This window comes from Cetorhinus maximus, chromosome 22 (assembly GCF_964194155.1).
Source record: "Cetorhinus maximus chromosome 22, sCetMax3.hap1.1, whole genome shotgun sequence".
NCBI lineage: Eukaryota > Metazoa > Chordata > Chondrichthyes > Lamniformes > Cetorhinidae > Cetorhinus > Cetorhinus maximus.
In genome coordinates this window covers 38,990,884-39,013,857 of record NC_135900.1, presented here as the reverse complement: position 1 = coordinate 39,013,857, position 22,974 = coordinate 38,990,884, and the positions used below count along the sequence as shown (strand labels likewise).

General features: G+C 41.4%; 1 protein-coding gene across 1 annotated transcript in view; it reads right to left on the bottom strand.

Moving 5' to 3' along the window:
- Positions 1-22,974, bottom strand: part of kcnq1.2 (potassium voltage-gated channel, KQT-like subfamily, member 1.2) — an 877,535-nt gene that overhangs the window by 588,108 nt on the left and 266,453 nt on the right. The window contains exon 14 of the mRNA XM_078568568.1: positions 20,336-20,404. Within this exon, the coding sequence (XP_078424694.1) occupies positions 20,336-20,404 (69 nt within the window). The remainder of the gene's footprint in view (positions 1-20,335; positions 20,405-22,974) is intronic.

The window sequence follows — 22,974 nt, the reverse complement described above, 5'->3', positions numbered from 1 at the left end:
ATTATACTGCATCTGCCATGCATTTGCCCACTCACTCAGCTTGTCCAAATCACACTGAAGCATCTCTGCATCCTCCTCACAGCTCACCCTCCCACCTAGCTTTAATGGATGACCCCTTTTTTTAAACAGTGACCTATAGATGAAATCATCCCATATTGCAGACAAAAGTTATCTAATGTCCTTGTGCATTCTCTTCTGTCTGTCTTCTCTGTGCTTATGCCTGTCCAGTGCAGCTATGCAGTGCTACTCCAGTGCCTTTGGCATTGTTGGAAGAAGGTTGTTGACTTTCAATGGAAGAGACTGCAGATAGCCTTGAGCAGCTCTGGCCCCAAAAGTTGCAACTGCGGATTACACCATCTTGGCATTGGCAGCAGCAGTTGAGTTGATAGGCAATAGAAAGGTGAGTGGCAAGGTTAGGAGGACAAATGCTGTCCTCCTCAGAGAGGACAGCAGGTTCATGCTCCATAGAGCCACTCCTGTGGGTTGGTGCCTCTGAAATCCTAGAAATCTGTTGGAGGACAGACTGCTGGACTGCTCCCTACATTATAATCCACAAGCATGATGGCAGCAGTTTGACCTTGCATACCATCAGTCTGAGCTTTGACTGCTGTACTCAGATGTTGGTAAATTCTGCTGGTGCTGCACTGAAAGCTGCAGCATCAACCCATCATATGTTATATCACGGCTGGGTCCACAATGTGTAAACTGAGTTGGCCATCACTCCCACACTGGAAAGGATTGGCTCCAAGATCTGTGCAAAGTTCTGTGCCAAGTTAGTGCTGGACTCCTCCATGTTCCTTGGCAGTGACCACACACTTTCTGGCAGGTTTCCAAATGTTGTGCATATCCATCAATATTCTTCTAGAGGCTTCCCCAGTGAAGTCCTCATCTTAGTCCTCTATAATGGAAGGCGTCTGCAGGCTTGGCATACCCTCTATCATTGTCCCTTCCCCTATTTGTAGCCCAGTGTCTCACCACATGCTGATCCTATCCCTAATCTATTCTCTAAGGTAAGTGCAGTATCAGTATCTGAGCTTTTGGCTGCAAGTGTGAAATCAAGTAACGATTCTGTGAGAAAACTGTCAGTTGTCAGCGGGTGTCTTGCACACTGCCTGAAAAAATGGCAAGACGCCCACGCTGACTCTTCGGAGGAAGGCCCACCATATCTTCTTCCCATCAGGCACTTAAGAGGACAACAGTGGGCTTTCGTCCCAACTGAGGACCTCAGGATATGACATCCTGCCTGCCTAGAGGTTTTTTTTATTTGTTCATGGAATGTGAATGTTGCTGGCTAGGCCAGCATTTATTGCCCATCCCTAATCTCCCTTAAGAAGGTGGTGGTGAGCTGCCTTCTTGAATTGCTGCAGTCTATGTGGTGTAGGCCAGCAGCCCTTGCACTCAGCAGTGCCATGGGGAGGCCGTGGCTGCTGCCAGAACAACATCCCCCAGAGTCCCAGGATCACAGTGATCCAGGAGAAAGGTAAGTCCTGCAGGGTGGGGGGTCACGGGGAGAGGTGGACCATGGGGGTCGGCAGCAAGGGCAGGGGCTGGCTGTCAGCCTCATGCCCCCGGCCTCATGCCCATGCCCTCGATCATGCACAGATTAGTGCAGCTGACATGCAGCCCACACAGTTTAACCAGTCGTGCAGGCCACTTGTTGGCAGGTGAAAATTGCAGTGGAGGTAGGAAGAGACCCTTGAGTGGTCATTAATTGGCCACCTAAAGGTCTCAAGTGGATGCAGAGTGGGAAGGTCGACATGGGCCTTTCTGCCCAAAACTTACTACCGGTGGAGGTGGGAAGGCGTTGGATATCAGTCCTGATGCCAACCCACCTCATTTTCAGGACCTCCTGCCTCCTTCCTTGCTTCCTGTGGGGGCAGAAGATTCTACCCTGAATCTTGATCATCATTCTCTTGTTGCTGCTCCTTAACTGCCTGGCCAGGTTGCATCTCTTAGCCCTCCTAAAGGAAAAGGGCACAAGATTGCGTTGTGGTGTAGGGAGCGTGAGGAGGTGAACTAAGAAATACATGCTTACACCATCTGCAACTGTGTAAATCAGAAGATACTGTGGGATGAGGGGTGTTATGATCTTGGTGGACACCAGTAACCTGTTTATTTATGTTGTTTTAATACGAAAACCAGGTATTTACTAAAAGAATAAAGCAACAAGATTCACAGTTTAAATCAAAATAATTTTTCTAAATAAACATCAAAGAACTTGAATATTATTAACTACACTATGTTAAATGGTCAGTTTTGTTAAAGATATTAAAAGTACAAGGAACACAGTTACTTGTTTTCGAAACTTAACTTCTTAACTCAAACTTCTTTCTACATTCATTTGATTTACACCCACAAAACTCAAGTCAGATACTTATCAAAATTTGGAAGGTTAATCACTTAGTCTGAGTATTGTTTCAAAGATTCATATCAGGGTTGAGACAAGATTTTCCCTTCAAATCTCCTCCAACTGGCCCTAAGTTGTAGACCCCCAGTTCAATACAGGTTTAGCTAGTGTCTTAAGTGTAGCCACCTCAGGTCAGAACTCTCCTGGTTCTAATATTCTTTAACTCTAGCGTCTTGTACCTAGAACTCTCTCACGCTCTCTTTCTCTTAGCTTGACTACCCATGGCGCATAACTCTTTTAGTTAACTACAAGTTTAAACTCCTTTAGCCAGCATAACAAATTTCAAATAAACTCTGCTGGAAAATGATGTTCCTTGCTCTGCAGCCAAACTATTCTAAAAACTAAAATCCTTGCTTGAAACCAGAGCTAGACCCACAATTTACTCAACCCTGTAATTAACTTCTTCTTGACCCTTTGCTATTCTATTGTTTATATCCCGGCAACTTTGTCACATAAGCATTTACTGGAAGCCAGGTGCTTACCAGAGATCAACTCCTAAAGAAATCTAGTTCCTAAAGAGGCCATCGCCCCAACATAAAATATAGCTTTTTTCTTCAAAAATACATGGGCCATCACAGGGGGAAGTGGGATGTGCGAAGCAGGGTTAGATGTGAGGGTACCACCACCTTCGATGGTTTCAGCCCCATTACTGGCCATGTGCTTCAATAGTGAATGTGCCAATAATGGTTAACTCCATGGGAGTTAGTACATGTATGTGCATCTGTCCAAACTGATTAGTTCCTGCTGCCTTTGGTTGTTCGAGAGACAGGAAAGCATGTTAGTGAGTGTAGTGTAATCTGGATGCAAGATGGTTGTTTTGGCTATCATGAGAGATAGCTAGTGGTGTGTGCAAGCTGTAAAACATGGGTGTGAAGTTTGCGGTACTGTTAAGTGTGTAAAGGTGCAGTTAAACATATGAATGCTGAGTATGAGTCTTGATTGATAGAGATTCCTGGTAGGTGAGTGATAGGGGTATGGTGACTTGAGCAGTGTCTGAGACCTATGATGAAGTTGAAAGGATATGGCATTTGAAGATGCATTCACTGACTTTTGTGTGAGGTCATTGAATTTCTTGTGGCACTGTATCCACATCCTCAGGGCTGTACTCTTGACATTGACCTCCATTGTTATCTGCTCTCACTGCCTGACAGGAGGGCCCCCTGGCTCCCCGTGGATACAGGACATCGCTCATACTTTTCATCTCCTACACAATCTTAGAGTCTGCTCTCTCCCATGTTGTGCCATTCTTCACTGTTTCCCATGTCAGATTCACTTCCAGCATGACTCCCAGCACCTGCTCCAGCCACAATGTGTAATATAAGGTGTTCGGCATAGCAAGGGTAATGTCAGATTAGAGAACAGCACCACCCACAGTATGATGTGGAGAGACACATGACAGTAGACAGGAGACAGGGTTGTATGGAGAGATTCAAGGAGAAGTCAACATGAAATTAGCTCCTGGTTTGGGCTATATTTTGTACATATGTAAATAGTTATCTGTGACCAATAAACACAACTGTTCAGCCTTGCGCACCTCTCAACCTCTTAGTGAGACCTACTGAACAAACCCTTACAACATGGTGGCAGCTCACGAATGAACCCAGAACCGAAGAAGCTGGTGAAGGACCCAGGATTTGAAAAACTAAAGGAAAGCATTCTGACCTAACTGAAGTGCACCTGAACTGAAGACACAGCTGGGGATTACCTAAAACAAATCTGCATTACAGGCATGGAAGGCCATTGTGAATCTAAATCAATTGCAGAGTCAAAGGACCTAACAAGGGTGAGCAAAAATTCAGTTCTAAGGCTGAACTAGCCTTTAAAAGTCTTCAAGTCATTAATCAGTCAGAGAAGTCTGTTTCATTAATCATTGCAGTCAGCCAAGGTTCAGTGTCAGCGCCATACCATGCAGCGGCTGAGCTCCATAAAAAAAAACTTTTAAAAGCTCAGCCAAAGACAGGAAGCACCTTTTGATTGCTCTAACATAGTCCGAAAACGTTCTAAAGAACCCAAATCTTTGATTAAAAAATTTGCTGCAAGAAAGCAATCCCTTTGAGGTCAGGCCCGTGATCACCGTGGAAGCCTGCCAAATCCCGGCGAGCGCAGAAAGAAGCACTGAAGAAACAGTTACTGCTGCACCATCTTTAAAAGTGAAACAGCATTTCAAGCTGTACTCCCCTGAGCTGAAAAGTAACCATGGATAATAAATCAACCCTACCAGGTCAATTTGGGCTGATATAACAGCCAGCCCGGGCACAGAATTTGGGGCTTTGGCAAAAAAGGATTTTCAAGATGCATGATAGCTTCAGGATTAGATAAGAAGACAGAGGCTGAACAAGTGAATACACTTCAGTACCCAGTAGGTCCAATAGCTGATGACATCATTGCAAGGCAAGGAAGTAATGAATCTTCAGATAAAGTTGAAGATGTTCTGAAAGCCTTCAATACCTACTTTAATTTAAGAAGTAATAAAATTTTAGAGCAAGCAAAGTTCAACAAGCAGGCCCAACAGCCTGGAGATCCCATTGACTCTTTCATAAACCAATTATACAGATTGGCTGAAGGCTGTGACTATGGTAACCTTAAGTCAGAGCTCATATGAGACCGAATAGTAGTTGGAGTGGCTGGATACACCCTTTCGGACATACTACAGGTAAAAGGAGCCCTGACTCTAGAAAAGGCCATCTAAATATTTAGGCAGTCTGAAATTTGCCAGTTCATTTTATGTGTCGAGGTTAAGACATGATATAGAGCAACTCCACTGTTCAGCTCATGAAGCAACAAAAGGCCAGGGGGACTCCAGGCTAAGGAAGACAATACCCAAACAGACCACACCACGGTGGGAGACCATGTCAGCAATGTGAAGCCAAAAGACCTCACAGGCAAGAGACACATCCAGCAATCTCTGTGCAATGTTTCAACTGCAACCAGCTAGGACACTTTGGAAAGCTGTGCAAGTCTAAGATATCGAGATGCACAGAGGATCCCAAAACAGTCCACATGATTGAGGTACCACACCAGGAAGAAGTTCAACCGTGCTTCTTGGGCGAGGTCTAGGATCCCAGATTCTCCTTTAGGAATGGTGACATCTCTGTAAACGGTCACCTCACCAATTTCAAATTAGATAAGGTAACCAGTGTTACAGTCCTCTCAGATAAGGAACCATGGCTGGTGAAGAAACGCTACATACAACTTAGCTGTACGGAGCAGGCGGCATTATGCTCTCAGTTAATGGCATGTTGCAAGCCGCACTCCAATACAAAAACAAACGAATACGGGAGACATTATTTGTTCTTCACAATCAAGAATTTTCCCTCTTGAGTAGGAAAGCCTGTGTTGACCTTAACCTCCATCAGAAAATTGATGAGGTTAACTAGCAAGGGTCTGGTTCCAATTATAAGAAAGAGTTTCCAAAACTTTTCCATGGATTGGGGTGACTGAAGACTGCATATATTATTATATTGAGGGAATATGCCAAGCCTGTGTGTATGTTCACACCACAGAAAATACTGCTTCCGCTTATGAAGCAAATGCAGCAACAACTGGACGAGATGACCAAAATGAGGGCCATCACCCCTGTCACTCAGCCGATGGAATGGTGTTCCATTATGGTCTCAGTTACAAAGCTAAACAGGTCTATTTGCATCTGTGTTCAACCTGATACAATTCAACAAGACAGTGGCAAGGGAAGTCTACCCGATGTCCTCGGTGGACGACAGCCTGACCAAGCTTTGCAAACTCATGGTGTTTTCAAAGCTCAATGCTAACAGCAGCTTCTGGCAACTTCCACCAGATGAGAAGTCCAGATTTCTGACTACATTTATTTACTTATTTATTTTTTAATCATTCAAGGAACGTGGGCTTCGCTGGCTAGGCCAGCATTTATTGCCCATCCCTAATTGCCCTTGAGAAGGTGGTGGTGAGCTGCCTTCTTGAACCCCACAGGGAGGGAGTTCCAGGATTTTGACCCAGCAACAGTAAAGGAACAGCGATATATTTCCAAGTCAGGATGGAGGGAAACTTCCAGGTGGTGGTGTTCCCATGTATTTTTATCCCCCATTTGGTAGATTCTGTATCAACCGCTTGCCCTTCATCATTACCTTGGCACCCAAGATTTTTCAACGCGCAATGTCAACAATCTTACAAGGTGGGTGTTCTCTGCCATATTGATCATGTTTTGGTCCATGATACAGCCATTGAGGAACATAATAGGAGGCTCACGGATATCTTAGAGCATTTACAGGAAGCAGGGCTAACAGTGAATGAAAAATGTGAGTTCTCTAAGATCTCTATTCGGTTCTTAGGACATATTGTGGGCCACAAAGGGATCATGGTGGACCCGCGCAAACAAAGGCAATCAGCGCGTTCCCAACCTCATCATATATCCCAGACCAGCAAAGATTCCTGGGCATGGTGAACCAGTTGGTGAAATTTCTGCCCAACCTGGTGCAAGTCACTGAGCCCCTGCAGCACCTTCTCAAAAAGGGCCAGGCATAGTGCTGGGATGCACAACAGCAAGCATTCAATCACATCAAAGACATGCTGCTCTCACCTGATATACTGGCTCACTATGACCCATCCCTGCCCGTTACTATAGCAGCAGATGCTTCCTCCACAGGCCTAGGGACAGTTTTATTCCAGGTAAAACTGGATGGATGTCACCAACCGGTGTATTATGCATCTAGAGAACTGCCAGACACAGAGGTATGGTATGCTGTTATTGAAAAGGAAGCTTTTGGAGTCACATGGTTTTGCAAGAAGCTATCTGACTGAAAGTCACCATTGAAATGGATCACAAACTACTGGCCTCACTGTTAGACGAGAAGGAACTTGCGAAGATGCCTCCCAGAATTCAGAGATTTCGCTTATGTCTCATGTGCTTCACATATGATACAGTATATGTTCGAAGGAAACATCATTCCACTGCAGACATACTACCCAGGGCCACAGTCGACCTTTCTGTGAAACATGATGTCAACCTGGTTCATGAGTTCGAATCATATTCCCAATTGGTGAGAAAACATTTGCCAGCTACCTCAGAAAAGATTCAGCAAATACGCTGTGAGCACTTGTGAGATGAGCTGTGTGTCCACATCTGTCATTACTGTCAACAAGGGTGGTCACAGCAGAGGCCAGGAGGTAACGTCATGGAAATTTGTTTTGAACAGTAGAAACACTTCACCTTGATATTTAATTTGCTAGTATATAATGAGCATTTGGTCATTTCAGTCTCCCTTCGGCCGGAAATGCTCCAAAAAAATTCACCAAGGCCACCTGGGCATTGCAAAGTGCAGAGCACAGGCCCAATCTGCAGTGTGGTGGCCAGGAATATCAAGGGAAATTGAAGAAATGATCTCAAACGGCCAGGTGTGCACACTGCACAAATGTGTCCAGAGAGGGCCCCTTATCCCCACACAGTTCCCTACTGGACCATGGGAACAGTTGGCAATGGATTTACTCATGTTTAATGGCAGGTCCTTCCTCATCGTGATTGACTATTTCTCCTGACGGATCAAAGTGAAGCAGTTACACATGATGACTACAGAGGCGGTTGTTAAGTACTTGAAGAAAGTGTTTGTGAGCCATGGCATCCCGGAACAGGTGGTGTCCAATAACGGCCCGCAATTCGCAAGTGAATGCCTCGCTCAATTTGCCATCAGTTATGGCTTTCAATACCTTACCAGCTCCCCAAGATATCCACAATCCAATGGTAAGGCAGAAAGAGGTATCCACACCATGAAAACCCTTTAGAGAAAAAGCGAAGACTTCCCAACAGAGCTTTTAATATATAGATCCACCCGGCTGCAATGTGGATTGGCCACATGAGAGCTCCTGATGGGCAGTAAACTTCACACTCAACTCCCAATGCTGCCAAAGAAACTAATCCCAGGGTTGGCAGTCAAGGACTACCAGAAGGTTCAGGGCCGAGAACAGTCCTACAGACAGAGACAGGCTTTGGCCTACAATAGGAGATACTACACTAGAAACCTGCTCCAGTTATACAACGGTGACAAAGTTTGGATCAGGGGCCTTGAAAGAGAGGACGTCATTGTCTGGAGAGACAATGATAGCTAAGGTCATGCCTAATACATACCATGGCAGGCATGATCAGGTGGTTCAGAGGGAGCTTCCTCATCATTCCTCGAGGTGAACCTCCTACTATATATTTAAGTGAATCAGAAGGAGAGAACCAAATACCGGAAACAACTCTAAGCCAGCAAAGCTTGCCCAGAACAACTGAGCCTACCACTCCTCCAAATGTGACCAGAATGAGATTTGGAAGAATCCAGACCATCTGAATTGATAAAGTCAGAGACTTGAGGTTGGGAGAAAGGGGTAGCACGTAAAGAAAGATTGTACTATAAAATGTTAGGTAAAGACTTGGGGGGAAGGTGTAGTATAAGGGTGTAGTATAAGGCATAGCAAGGGTTAATGTCAGACTGGAGAACAGTACCGTCCACAGTATGATGTAGAGAGACACATGACAGTAGACAGGAGGCAGAGTTGTATGGAGAGAATCAAGAAGAAGTCAACATGAAGTTAGCTCCAAATTTGGGCTATACTTTGTACATATGTAAATAGTTATGTGTTACCAATAAACACTACCGTTCAACCTTACAAGCCTCTGAACCTCTTGGTGAGACCTAATGAACAAACCCTTACAACACAATGCACCACCTTTAAGAGCTACTGGCTAGCTTTCAGTGATGCTAGAAAGTTCTGGGCCCCTGTTGATGTGGACAGTCAATGAACAGCACAGTTAGCGCTGGCTGCAAGCAGTAATGGAAATGTGCAGGCAGCAAAGTTGAAGTGTTGTATGCATTATATTGAATGGTCATGGGGTAATTGCCATTCATAATCCCTGTGTCTATAATCAGGGCCTATCTAATTTAGTCCCATAAACGTTTCTTAATCCTGGTTTCTAAATGTGATTACCAGTTACACTATTAAATTTTGCTTCACATAGACAAAACTGAAGGCACTGCTCCAAATCACATGTATTAGTATAGTGACTGTGTAAATATCAGCATTTGTCTGCAGACTCCATTTACGCCATAAGTCCCCACTCACCTTCATCTCTGACTAAAATTGTGCATTGTCTCACAGTTCGCTATATTATTCTTCCAAAACTGAAATTGGGAACAGATAGCCACATTTTTTTTTGCTGCAAGTATTGGGATCCTGCCACAATAAGAGTTGCTATTTTATTTTAAAAATGAAAGTATTATTTTGGATGCTAAAATTGCAGATTATTCAAACCTGACAAAATTAACATTTTCCTCAGAAGACTGTATTTCCCTTATTGTAGTAAGTTATTAAGCAATTTATTGGAAAATTTGCTACTCAGTAGTGTTACACATACGCAGGACAACAATAATTTTAAAAAACTGCAACTTTCCTTTTGCAAGAAAGCTTATTTCTCATGATATATACAAAAAATAAACACCTACATTTAGTAGTATGTTTACTACCATTGCCTACCTAAAATCTGAAGTATAGCAACAAGCCACCATATAGTTCAGTGCACTAAAAGAGCAAACTATCGCTTGTATGCAAATACCCTGATAACCTGATTCACGAAGCCGAGGCAACTAAGTTTTATTTGTGCATATTTATTCACTGATTTTAAATGTTAAAGGAAAGCATTTTTTTTTCATCATGGACAATCCCTAATTATTCTTGGTGAGTTTAGAGCGTATGTATCACATAAACACAACTATACACTGTTATACCTATTTCAATACTGAATCTCTGCTGCTATAATGAAGCTGCTGCAGGAGCAGGTCAATTTGGAGAGCAATTTCCAAATTTCCGCTTTTAACTGTGTCTGCATAGTCACTGTGAGTTGCTGCCTGCTTTACACTTTAATAACAGTGAGCACTGACAGCTTCACCGTTACTTATTCTACAAAATTTTGCCATCCACTGTTGCGTATGGGAGGTTACTGAAGCTCTGTATTCAATGAGAGCGAAACACATTTCATTTTCTCATGGCAAAGAGTAGCAGATGGAGCAAGCACACAGCTTCTCTAGGGTTGTATGCTTCCCCATGGTGTAGTGTACCACTGACTGAAAACACATCGCCTTGTCAACTCTGCCCTATACCAGAACTGAAAGGAATTCCACTCCCCCAATATCCAGCTGCTATGCATCTATTCGTCAGCATGCTGATGCTTAATTCAGCATGAGTCTGTCTTGGGAAGCTAACCTCTTTTAGACAAGCCTCCGCTGAAAAACACACTTTAACATAGCTTAGGTCAGAGTTCTTTCCATGAAAAATGGTCAAACCACCTTGGACTGTGACAAAAGATAGGGCCCAAGAAGACCGTGTTCCCTCATAGGAGGAATTGCCTAGCTTTTCACCTGGATACTGCACCTATATTTCCCAGTCAACAACCCATATCCTTCTTAGCCAACAGATTTGGAGAGTCAATTTGAGGGCAAGTCATTGGGTGGTGTTCAGAGAAAACATAAGCAGGTATACCGAAAATAGAAGAAGAGCAAATAGCACCTTCCATAGATGAAGGTTAGCTCCTTCCAAAACCATGAGGTTAGGGTTCCCAGTCCCTGAGGCCAGTTCTTAAAATTTGGATGCTCCAGTTCTTCGACATGAAGGCCTCTTTCCATTACAGTGTTCTTCAGAATGTAGCAAAATGATGTGATGAAGGGAAATTTGTCAGACCAGCACCAGGGTGGGGTGGCAGGGGGAGAAATCACCAGAAGCATGTTTCAAGGTGTCTTTTTTCACAGGCCTCTTTATACATTCTCTCAGCTGGTGTGTTGCAATATTGCAAAGGAGTCATCAGCCAATGCTAGTACCTTAGATTGCCAAGGAGCCTTTATTTCATGGGTAATGTGTAAAGAAGGATCATAAATCTGTGGTTGAGAGTAACAATAGAAAGGTGCCCCTTTCATGTGGTGCCTAAGCTCCCTGTTATCATCCTATTCTTCTGAATATTTTCACACCTATTTTATTTGAAGAAGAACCCTCAATTGGAAACCTAATTGAAAGACTCTCCCAAGGGATTTTCATGAGTTGTTCCCTTAAATATAGCAAAATAATAAAAGCTTCCTTACTATCAGAGGCAAAATAGTACCTTACCACAAGTTTTTAAATGTTCACTTCTAATTTTTAATTATACACAGAAATGCTTGTTCCTGACCTGCAAGCAATTGAAATGGAAGAAAGCTGGGACAATGCTTTGGATTGGGCAGGAGTGGCATAATTTCAGTTTAATTATAATCTGACTTGCATGACCATTTCTATGCCAGGCACTTTGGAACATGAATAATGGAGGCCAACGGAAGTTTAAACACTGCAGGAGTGGGACTTAGCATCATTTTTCTTGGGCTCTGAGACATCAAAGTAGGCACATTTGGAGCTCAAAACTCTAGTGAATCAGCCATATTATGTTTTTTATTTGCCAATTAAATAACAGATTCTTGATTTGTACTTTATATCAATTAAATAGCTCATTAAGGTTGAAAAATCATGGAAAAATGCTTCATATCCTTATGATCAATAACACAATGTTGTGCAAACTATTCCACAGCAATTTGTTTAGAAAGTTTTCAATACCTCACTAACGCAGTCCTTCAAGTGGCTTATTGGAAGGTGTCGCAACCATTGATTTCTAAGGGCAGAAAATTGCAGAATGTGCATGTGCAATTTTCCAATAAAGTCGCTCTCCTGTAAGAACCTTGATGGATATTCAGGAACTCAAAAATGCTGCCCCTAAAGTTAGTATTGAGCATAATTTATGTAGGTCTGCAAATTTTGCTTGATGGATGATATAAATAAATTAAAAACTAATTGTCTCATTTTGTAATGGTAGCTTATGTTAACTTCCAATACTAGAACTATGATATATACATTATTGAGTACTTTATCTTTTTCAGGGAGCGCGGTGCAGTGGAAGGGGACAGAGACAGAGAAGGAGGGTGGTAGAAATATTAAGATGTTCTGATATTAAATTATGCTAACTACCTTTTGTATCATGCACATTGTAACTATTAATCTCCGAACCAAGCTAGCTATTCACTTACTGTAATACAACAAAACCATGTAACAAAACAAAATTAAAGGCTATTCTTTCGTAGCATTGCTGGTTTCACTGCTATGGGGGCCCAGAACAGAACAAAGTGGTGGGCTCCCATTCCGAAGACTTCCAGGGTAACCCACACCAACTGCCATGTTAGGAAGGATGATAGCACAGATATAGCATAAGTGTGCAAGAAGCATGCAATGTGGGCAGATTGTAATGTCAGTCAATATTGAATGTTGAGTTGGCTTCTGACTTGCAATTTTGGACCCTGCAGTTTCTGTTAATGCCCACTCTTAAACATACACAGCCGAACATGTATTCAATCAAGCAGTCCGCTTGATTGGCACCACATCCATAAACATTCACCCACTCCACCACCGACGCACAGTAGCAGTAGTGTGCACCATCTACAAGATGCACTGCAGGAATTCACCAAGACAGCACCTTCCAAACCCACGAACACTACCACCTAGAAGGACAAGGGCAGCAGATAAATGGGAACACCACCACCTGGAAGTTCCCCTCCAAGTCACTCACCACCCTGACTTGGAAATATATTGCTGTTCCTTCACTGTCGCTGGGTCAAAATCCTGGAACTCCCTTCCTAACAGCACAGTGGGTGTATCTACGCCACATGGACTGCAGCGATTCAAGAAGGCAGCTCACCATCACCTTCTCAAGGGCAACCAGGGATGGGCAATAAATGCTGGCCCAGCCAGTGAAGCCCACATCCGTGAATGAATATTTTTTGAAAATCTGTGATGGATCACCTCACAAGTGATATTTAAAGGAATCACCATACTTTTGACTTTCTTTAGCTGCTATAGAGTTCATGGAAGTACTGTGTACTGTGTTGGAGGAGTTATTCAAAGGCAGAGGAGGAGGAGCAATCTAGACAGGAGCCTTACCACTTGGGATCTTTGGGGAGCACTTCTCCAACCTTCACTTCAGCCTGGAGCAGCATCTGCAGTGGCCAGATTTCACCAAAGAGGTGTTCACAGAACTGTACAACTTCCTTGAACTGGGCCTGCAGCTTCTGAGCAGGGCGAGGATAGCAATGCCAATGGCATCAAGGTCATGACGGCCCTCCATTTCTATGCCAGTTGATTCTTCCAGGCTGGTGCCAGTGAGATCACCAATATTTCTCAGTTTGCCGTGCATCACTGCACCTGGAAGTTTACCAAAGTCCTGCATGCAAGGACCAACATTCATTGTCTTCTAAGGTACAGTGCATGTACCTGAACAGGTGGCAGTGTCACTCAAATGACGGTACTTCTTCCTCAGAATGTTTTCTTCTTCTCGCCCTTCATTATCAGGCACCACTGGCGGACCAGGCAGCAGGGCTTGGGACTCTAAAAGCATAAATATACAAGGGGAGGGTTGGATGGTCAGGGAAGTGGCGGTTGATTGAAAAACAAAGTTTCACTGTTACAACATCTGCAGCTTGTCCTTCATGCCAAATGAAGGTGAAGTGAAATTTGAGGTGCACAAGGCAGAATGGCCTCTGTGATGGCTCCAATAATGAGGAGCACTGTCTTCTCCAAGCAGATAAGGACATGCAACCATGCTTGAGCCCCACTGGTTCTTTGCAGCTCCCTCCTGTTATGCACCACCTTGCCCTGCCAGAGAGGGGAAAGAATGTCAGTGAGTGTGTTGCAATATGTTTGGGTAATAAGCCTAGTATAGCTGAATAGCTGGAAGTATGTGGAAGCTGTAAAATGTGGGTGTGAGGCTTACAGGAGCGCTAAGTGTGTGAGGGTGAGGTGGAGCATATGAATGTCAGGTTTGAGGCCTGATTGCTAGAGGTTGTTGATGGGTGAGTGATGAGGTGTGGTGCATTGAGCAGTGTGCAAGGATAGTAGTGCGGTTTTTAGGATATAGAATTTTAAGATGCATTCACTGGCTTTGACCATGTGAGGTCATTGAGCCTTTCCTGGCACTGTGTCCAAGTTCTCATGGTCAGACTCCTTGCAGTGACCTCCTGACTGCCTGCACCCATTCCCTCTCTAGGTACTTCTGTGGATGCCTTCAGGTCCCTTGCAGAAAGATGGTCTTTCACCTCCTTTCTACCTCATGCATTAAGGACTCCAGTGGAGTTGTGTGAAGCTGCACACCACAATAGTGGAGATGAAAAGGCGGTACATAGTTTGCATACTGCCTGCATCACTTCCGACAGGCACAGGATAATTACGCATTGTGATCCCCATGCCTGCTAATGGGCCTTATCGCATTTTTAGCCCAACGGGTTTCTGTTTGGCTTCCAGGTGAACTATTGTACTGTATGAAACTATAGAGTGGTAGAACTGGACTCAATTTTGATTATGAGGTCAATTTGATCTAGGCTGAGCCTGTCTGTTAAAGCTTCACTTCAGAATTAAGACCTTAGAGACTTGGAGCCTGATCTTGACTGGGGTTGGGGGGTTTGGGTGGGGTGTGGGCGGAGGAGGATTCTCTTTCATTTTTGTTCTGCATACTGTGGAGTTTTGCCTGGGTCCAGATCTTGATTGCTGGAGAAAGTGGTCATTGATCATGAGGGATGTGGAGGGATTCGATCTCCAAACCCGGGAGCTCCAAGCACAGTGGGGTATTTAGATCAGTAGGCAGGGGGAGGGATGAGTCCATTGGTGTGCAGGGAAACAGGTAAGCTTGGTTGGTTAGGAAGCAACATTCCTCCTCCTGGCCCACAAGCTATGCTGGAAAGGTACTTGTCTCTTCCATGAAGCAGTCCTCTTCCCACTTCAAATATGAGCTATGTGGCCTCATTATAATATTTTAATGGCCAACTTGCCTCCTGGGAGCAGGTTCATTGCCTATCCTCATTACACCTCTGTTAAAATTGGAAGTGGTGTGTGGAAGTGGGTAGGGGTTGGGTTTGAGACTTTAAAAAATTTTAATATCCCACCCATTCCCAACCTACCTGTCTTCTGTGGTTAAAGTTACCCCAGTAGTTTATATTATTTTAAAAGAACAACTGAAACCTTCATTATTCAATCAAGTCAATCGAAGACTGATGCAGAATTCTGCAAGTTGACCTAAAAATGCAACTTTACCAAACAGTAATTTGTTTTTGCCCTTTCTACATCCTGGATGCTTCACCTCCCTGAAATTGGGAGCACAATTAAAAATTGTAGTGAGCAATGCATGTGTACAGAAAATGTTTAAAACATGTATAAATATATGTGTTGGCAGCACTGTGCATCTGAAATAGGTACATGTAGTCCAGTGCAGTTAGTAATTAGCCCGATTACATGTGGCCTGAGTATGCAGAAAAGAATCCAAGCAAAAACTAGAGAATATAATAAATGAAAAGGCAATTTTGCACAATTATATAAATGGTTACTTTTGGATAGTTGAGATTTTTATTTCCAATCAAATGGTCCAAAAACCAAAAATGCAGAGATCTAACTGGCTATTTTAAATCTAACAGGACAGGTCCTGCTAGGGCATTAAATAATTATATTGTTTCACTTTGCTCCGGTTTAAGCATAAATGATGAACACACACCCAATATTAAATCAAGACTCCTTGCATCTTGATAATTTATCTCATACAAAGTAGTCAATACAGAATTCAGGGGTGGGACTCTTGGGGGAGGCAATGGCATAGTGGTATTACTGCTAGACTTGTAATCCTGAGGCCCAGGGTGATTCTCTGGGGACCTGGGTTCCAATCCCATTGTGGTGAAATTTGAATTCAATAAAATCTGGAATTAAAAGTCTAATGATGACTATGAAACCATTGTTGATTGTTGTAAAGGCCCAATGGTTCACTAATGTCCTTTAGGGAAGGAAACCTAGTGTGGCCTACATGTGACTCCAGACCCACAGCAATGTGGTTGACTCCTAAATGCAAGAGCAATTTGGGATGGGCCATTGCCCATCCAATGAATATTTTTTTAAAATTCAGCATGATTTGAATAATTTCTATTGATTGATACATATTTAAAAGACATACAAGAGGAATTCTATCCCAGCATGTAAATTCTATCCGCCTGGAAGTAAAATGTTTATCCCAGCAGTAGATTTAAAAATTCTGAGTAAACATTCATGTGTTTTGATTCTATTCAAGGAACTTGACAAATTATATACTTTGATATTTTTCTAGGATGGAACATTCTAACAGATCAATAGCTGTTCTTGTAACTGAATTAATTTTTTCTTTCTTAAACTTATATGAATGAAGGAACGAGTATTGTCCACAATTAGTGTGCGCTCAAGATGTATGTGCTCAATCTAGCAGAACGATTAATGTGGTAATAATTTATTCAATACAGTTAGTGTTGCTTTACTGAAGTACTTATCACACACAGACTAGGAACTGGACAAAGTCATTTATTTATACCAAGTATCTTGTTTGATTTGTATGCATATCTTAAGGCTATCGTACCCAGCCATACTGCTGCAAAACTACTTCATCCACATAAAGCCCATATAATGTGAACATTGATTCTTGAATGTTGCTGAAAAGAGAGACATGTTGGCAAAGCTTTTCATCTTGCACTCAGCAGGACAAAGGCATGAATGTCAAATTTCAAACAATCACAACAATTTATACCACAGGAGAAAAGGGGTGCTGATTGGTTGGCAAGTCACCTCTGATTGGCTGAGACATTGCATGGAGAAAGCAACAGGGAACTATAGACTCCCCATGCTTCTGCGTAATTCAAAAACAGCGCAAGGCTTGAACATATTCCATTTGTTTGCAGAGAACGGGTCCCTGCATATGAATGTATGTCACTTCTAGCAAGCATAAATGAGATACAGTATGAGCTTGACTGATTATTTTAAATGTGTTGCTAGTGTAGCTATTAATGCACTCAGGATTAAGTGCAGCCCTTTCGCAGAATCACATCTATCCATAGATTTTTTTTGGGGTTTTGCAAGCACAGGCTGGTTAAGTACAATCTGTACTCTGTCTATTACAAACAGCCCAGAAATCCATTACTTTGTTGAAACAGCTGTGCCCTAGGGAAAACATTGCTTAATTGACAGTTCTTTTTCTCTCTGAGCTATTCTGTCAATTGCACAATGTTTATTTACACAAGATAAAGATATTCCAAGAGCTTGCAGTTACTGCTACTGAAAGGGTCTGGATGATTGACACTTTTATAGGGATGTAGTAATTTTTTATGAATGAATGACTTTAATTTAAAGCTTTTTCATACATGCTATTGTTACTGTAGGGTTCAGTGGTTCTGTACAGAGTGTACACTGTGTGAATGCACATGGAAGTGCCAGAGGTTGGCATGAAGGGTAAGACCTTTTGAACTTACCTTTCAAAAGGTTCTCTTATCTAGATTATGGTTCACGACACCTCTGAAGGGCTGTGAACTACGAGTCGTTCAGAAGCTGGCCCGACTCCACAAAAATTATGAAGGGTTAGGAGATACATATCCCACAATGGAGCCAGCCAGGTCAGGAGTGCAGGGTGCAGGCTTGCGACCTGTACCAGTCCGCACCCATATCTTGTGCTGGTGAAAATTGGGGGTGCCATGAATCCCAGAATCGGGTCCCGGCCTGCAGTTTTAAAGGTCCGTGGTGTCAGGGAGCCTCCACAAAAATCTAGCCCTCAACCAATGCCTGCCATGTTATTAACTAGAGATTTCCTCTCATCAACCCATTTAATTAAGGTTCTCTGTTTATGCAGCAATCTACACCAGATTTTCCAAACTCCATGCTGATGCATCTTTGCTATAGCCTGTTAGATCAGATGCAAAAACATTATAATGTTATCTCAAATGATGGAGGTTCCTCATAATTGGCTGGGACTCATCAGTTGTTGACACTGGTCCAGTAAGACCCTATTGACATGAGTGATAACAGATTATATTCTCAGAAAATATGATTTAATATGTTTTTTGCAAAGTTGTATCACCTAACCAATGAGTGCAACTTTCTGTCTCCAATGCTCCATTCTGCTAATATCCCTCCAGGCCTCATGGCACACTGCATCATATCAATGCAGCAATTCTTGATTGCTATGAAGTGGCTTCAAGTGCCACTTTAAATCCCCTTTGCTTTTGCCTAACAATTCTCCATCCCTTTTTCATTTACCTCAACAGGTCACTGCCTAGTGATTTAAGTGGCTTACATGCTCTTAACTTTAATTTATTTATGCCTTCAACTATGGGGAAGGGATTAACCAAAAATTTCAAACCTAAAATTAGCTACTTCTTAATTGGCAATCAGTACATAATCATTAAATCATTTCCACAATTCAAATGAATCTTCCATTTTGAACCATTTCCAATGAAAGACTGATATTATCATAAGGAAAGCAATGCTCAGGCAGGTTATGGTGCTAAAACTGATCTAAAGGTATTGAAGGCTTCTTTTTGAGATACTCCCTTAACTCCCTTATGTCTTGCAGGCTACAAGATATAAAAAAACAAGGACAATAACTTTTTTGTGGCAATCCTCTCCCTTGTAAAGATCAAGCCCACTACATACAAATCCACAAATACAATGGATAACAAAATATGAAATTTCTGCATGAATCTATTCAACGATTAAAAGTAATAACGAAAAGGTTAAGGTACCCAGGTAAGTTGTACTCACCAATTATGTCCATTGCCTAAATTCTTCTTTGCCTAAATATTACACCTTTAATGTCTGATGGATATGACGATTCTTGTGTGGTATACAAACCTAATTCTGTACATATAATAGTTTCAAGAATGAGCACATAGTAGGAAAATGGGACCGTTGTGTTCAAATAAAAACTGAGAACTGCAAATTTTTAAATACGTATTTAATTATCTAATTGTATTATACTCACTTTAATATCCAATAGGTTTGTTGTAAACATATCATTTCAGAATCACAAGTCACAAGTTGATTTTCTGCATTTCACATATGTCTAAATTGACCTGCTTTGCTGTTAAACTGCAGTAGCAGGTTCTAGAGAATGAGTTGAATACATGAATCAGTAACCTGAAAGTTGGAATGTGTATGATTCCAAGACCCACAGTCATGGTTCCCATTGAAGTTTTGAAATGTTAAGATCAAAAAATAAATTTGAGGAAACAGAGGGCTGATGGTAGTCCCTGTAACTAAGAACACACTTACAGAAGTTTTAAATTAAGAAGTGTAGTTATTTTGGCACTACAAAATCCTCTGTACATGTCCACATTGAACTCTTAAGCCTCAGTTTTTTCTGGCAGAAACCAGTACATAACACCCCATCCCTATCAATGCCTAACCTGCTACAATTTTGGAATAGGCTAGGAAATAGGCATCCAGTGTCCCTATACAGACAGATGTCTCATTAACTCATGCAATCAGGGTTTGTGACGCACAGGATCTTGATGCAATTTTAAAGCTGCAATGAAGCACACATTGTGAAGCACACACGTACAGGAAGAGCAAATATAATTGCTGCAGTGCCTTACAGGTTCAATGTAAATTGATGATTAGCTTCTATTAACAAATACTGAAATTTTAGCTAGTTATGTAGGTTTAAGAACCACATTCATTTGTTTTACATTTCCTTTGCTCCTTATGGATGTATTATTTTGGGACAATTTTTCTTTGGCATGAAATGTTGTGCAGAATGCAACTTCGAGAAAATCACATATTCTTGTGAGCTAATCCATAGTCCATATGAAAATAAAGTGCAGCAGAATGTTTTAGTTGCCTTTATACACAAAATGTCAAAAATGTCAATGGAATTATCCAGTTTTCCTCTTTTTATATTTTAACTATGGGTACAATCTGAAGGGTTCTAGAGTAACTAGTTTTACTTTGCTGTTAAAAGTTCTAAAATCATGTAAGGAAGTACAATACTACACTCCCATAAGTAACAAAAATGAAAAGAAAATTGGAAGGACATGTCAGCCTTTGATAGGACCAGATAGCTGGTAACAATACAAAATCAGTAAATACCTTGTTGAATTGAGTTGCCTTGTTGCCTGTGATTCCAAGACCCTTACATACAAAGGACTTGTCAAGCAACTGTAAGAGAGAAGTGTTTGGTCCATTTTACAAATGCCTCAGTTAACGGTAAGAGTACAAAACAAACATATCGACTGTGATACAGGCAATGACAATAGCCAATATGAAGAGTTGGCTACTAGGCAACAATGAAAGGTAATGAAACATGGATAATAGGTTTTTCTATATTTAAATATTGATTTGACATTATGTTTATTTAATTTATACACAGCCATTATATATTTGTAGCCTAACGAACTTCAACAAAATAAACAGTTACTGATTTGATTCTGACCAATTTCTACAACAGATGAAGCAACTACTTTTCAAGCGCTTTATTTAGAAATTAGTAGAAATATAAGTTCATGTATAACAAGTTCAATTTTGATTTAAGTACAAAATATTGATGGTAAGATATTTAGTGGAATGCAGAAATACATCTGCTGATGAAAATATTATTTTTCCTTTTTATAAAACCAAATGAGACAATAACTTAAAACCTTAACTTCTTCCTTATGTCAATAATCCTTTGGTTCTATTATTTTATGAATTAACATAATGTATTTAGGTTGTATTAGGTACTGATAGATAAATAAACACATTGGCACTGAATTAATAAGAATTTGAATTCTTTAAATCACATTGCTCAGACAAAATATGGAAGATATAGCTCAAGACACATCACTAATTATTTACAGGTTTTTAAAAAAATAAATCTAAAAATTATCAAGGACTAGTGGGTAAGCCATTCAAAGGTACTGAGACCAAGAACAATTACTACTAGATTGGCACTTACCTGCTGGAATTTCTGTTGGCAAACAATGAAAAACAAAAATAGAGAAGGTCCTATTTAAACCAATCTGTAGAATTATCTGTGTACTGCTGATCTTGCACGAGACCATAAATACTAAAAACGCAAAGATTTCAACTTTCTCCAAAGCGAACAAATAGGATTCTCTTTATTGATCACCTTATTTAACGTAACCAACTCAATAAAAACATACAAAAGTCTTAAACATCACTCACTTCCTATATGACACTAAAGCAGGAAAACAAAATAATAAAAGTAACCGAAATCACTGGACTTGTGCAAATCAAGAATGAAATCCAGTGGTCATTCTGCCAAAATGTATGATGTATTGTGCATATGGAATTTCAGCCTGATTCCCTGTGCTCTGGCCCTTAAAGCTCATGCTACATTTTAGCAGCTATATGAAATTAGACTCTGTGGGCAGTATTTTTGATTTTCACCCAAAACAAGTCCACATGCGCTGTCCACTCATCTGAAGCAGGCTTATGGAGGCCTGATAGCAAGCAGCACGTATCTGCGTGTCATGCATGCTCATTAAAAGGCAATCTCACCTTTTCAGCTAATAATCTAATTTTGAATGCCTCGACTGAAACTGCCTCCACCACGCTCTCAGGCTGTGCAGCCCAGATCCTAGCCATTTGCTGCATAACACACTAGTTGGACTTTGAGTAAGTGGAATCCCTTACGGTTCCAAAATCAGGCAGACTTAACATGTGGCACCCACAAAGTGATGTGCATGCAATTAATGGCACTATTCACCATGGCAAAGCTCGAGAAATCAACCTTATAGTGTTGGTGGGGTTCTTCCTGCTGCTGAATGAATGCTCAGCTTTGCGAGGTTAAGAGACAGCGTTAACTGGAGTTTGAGCTCCAAATGGCATTGCTGGCATTAAATCAGTTTTTTTTTTATTTCTTCATGGGATGTGGGTGTTGCTGGCTAGGACAGCATTTATTGCTCATCCCTAATTGCCCTTGATAAGGGCAAATCAGTATTGTAGGCTAATTGGCATCAGGATCTGCCTGCACGGCACATTTTCGATGACCATTCACTGCGCTTGCACTGATGCCCTCACCAATATGGCATTCGGTACGATTTGCCCCGAAAATGTGCACGCTATCCTTTTCAATGTGTAGAATGTTCACATTTCACAATTGTGTTATTAAAATGATGCTGGACATACAGCCTGGACATATTAGGGTGTTCACAAATCCACATATATCTTTATTTGGTATCTAATACCAATGGGATGATATGTTGGGATATTATGAATCCCATATTATAAATGGGGTGGGAAGGCCAACACCAGTTGTAAAAAAATGTTTCACAAAGCCAGCAGATCAATTTCAATTCCTATGAAGGTTCAGACCCAAATACTAATCTCACTTTGTCTTGCAAGCGGACTATATTTTCTGTTTTTATTACTTGTTGCTTCTTTAATCATAATTTCAGGTTTCGGTTCAGATAACTTAATAAGTCAGCAGCAATTCTGCATACATTGCCAGTTGTGTTTCAATCAGTTGAAAACTTGTACAAGAGCTGTATGCCCGGGACAATGTGTCAAATATTTTCATATTACTTAATACGGCATTGGACTCATTGCACACACAATTATCAACTCAGGAGATAAATCTACAATTTATAAAACAATTTACAGTAAAAAAAAAATCTATTAGGGAAATTACAATTAGTATTATACAAGACACCTGGGTTTAAACAGCAAAATAAGCTAACAATGCCCAGTCTTAAGAAGCAAGGAAATATGAAGACCTAAAAGCTTAA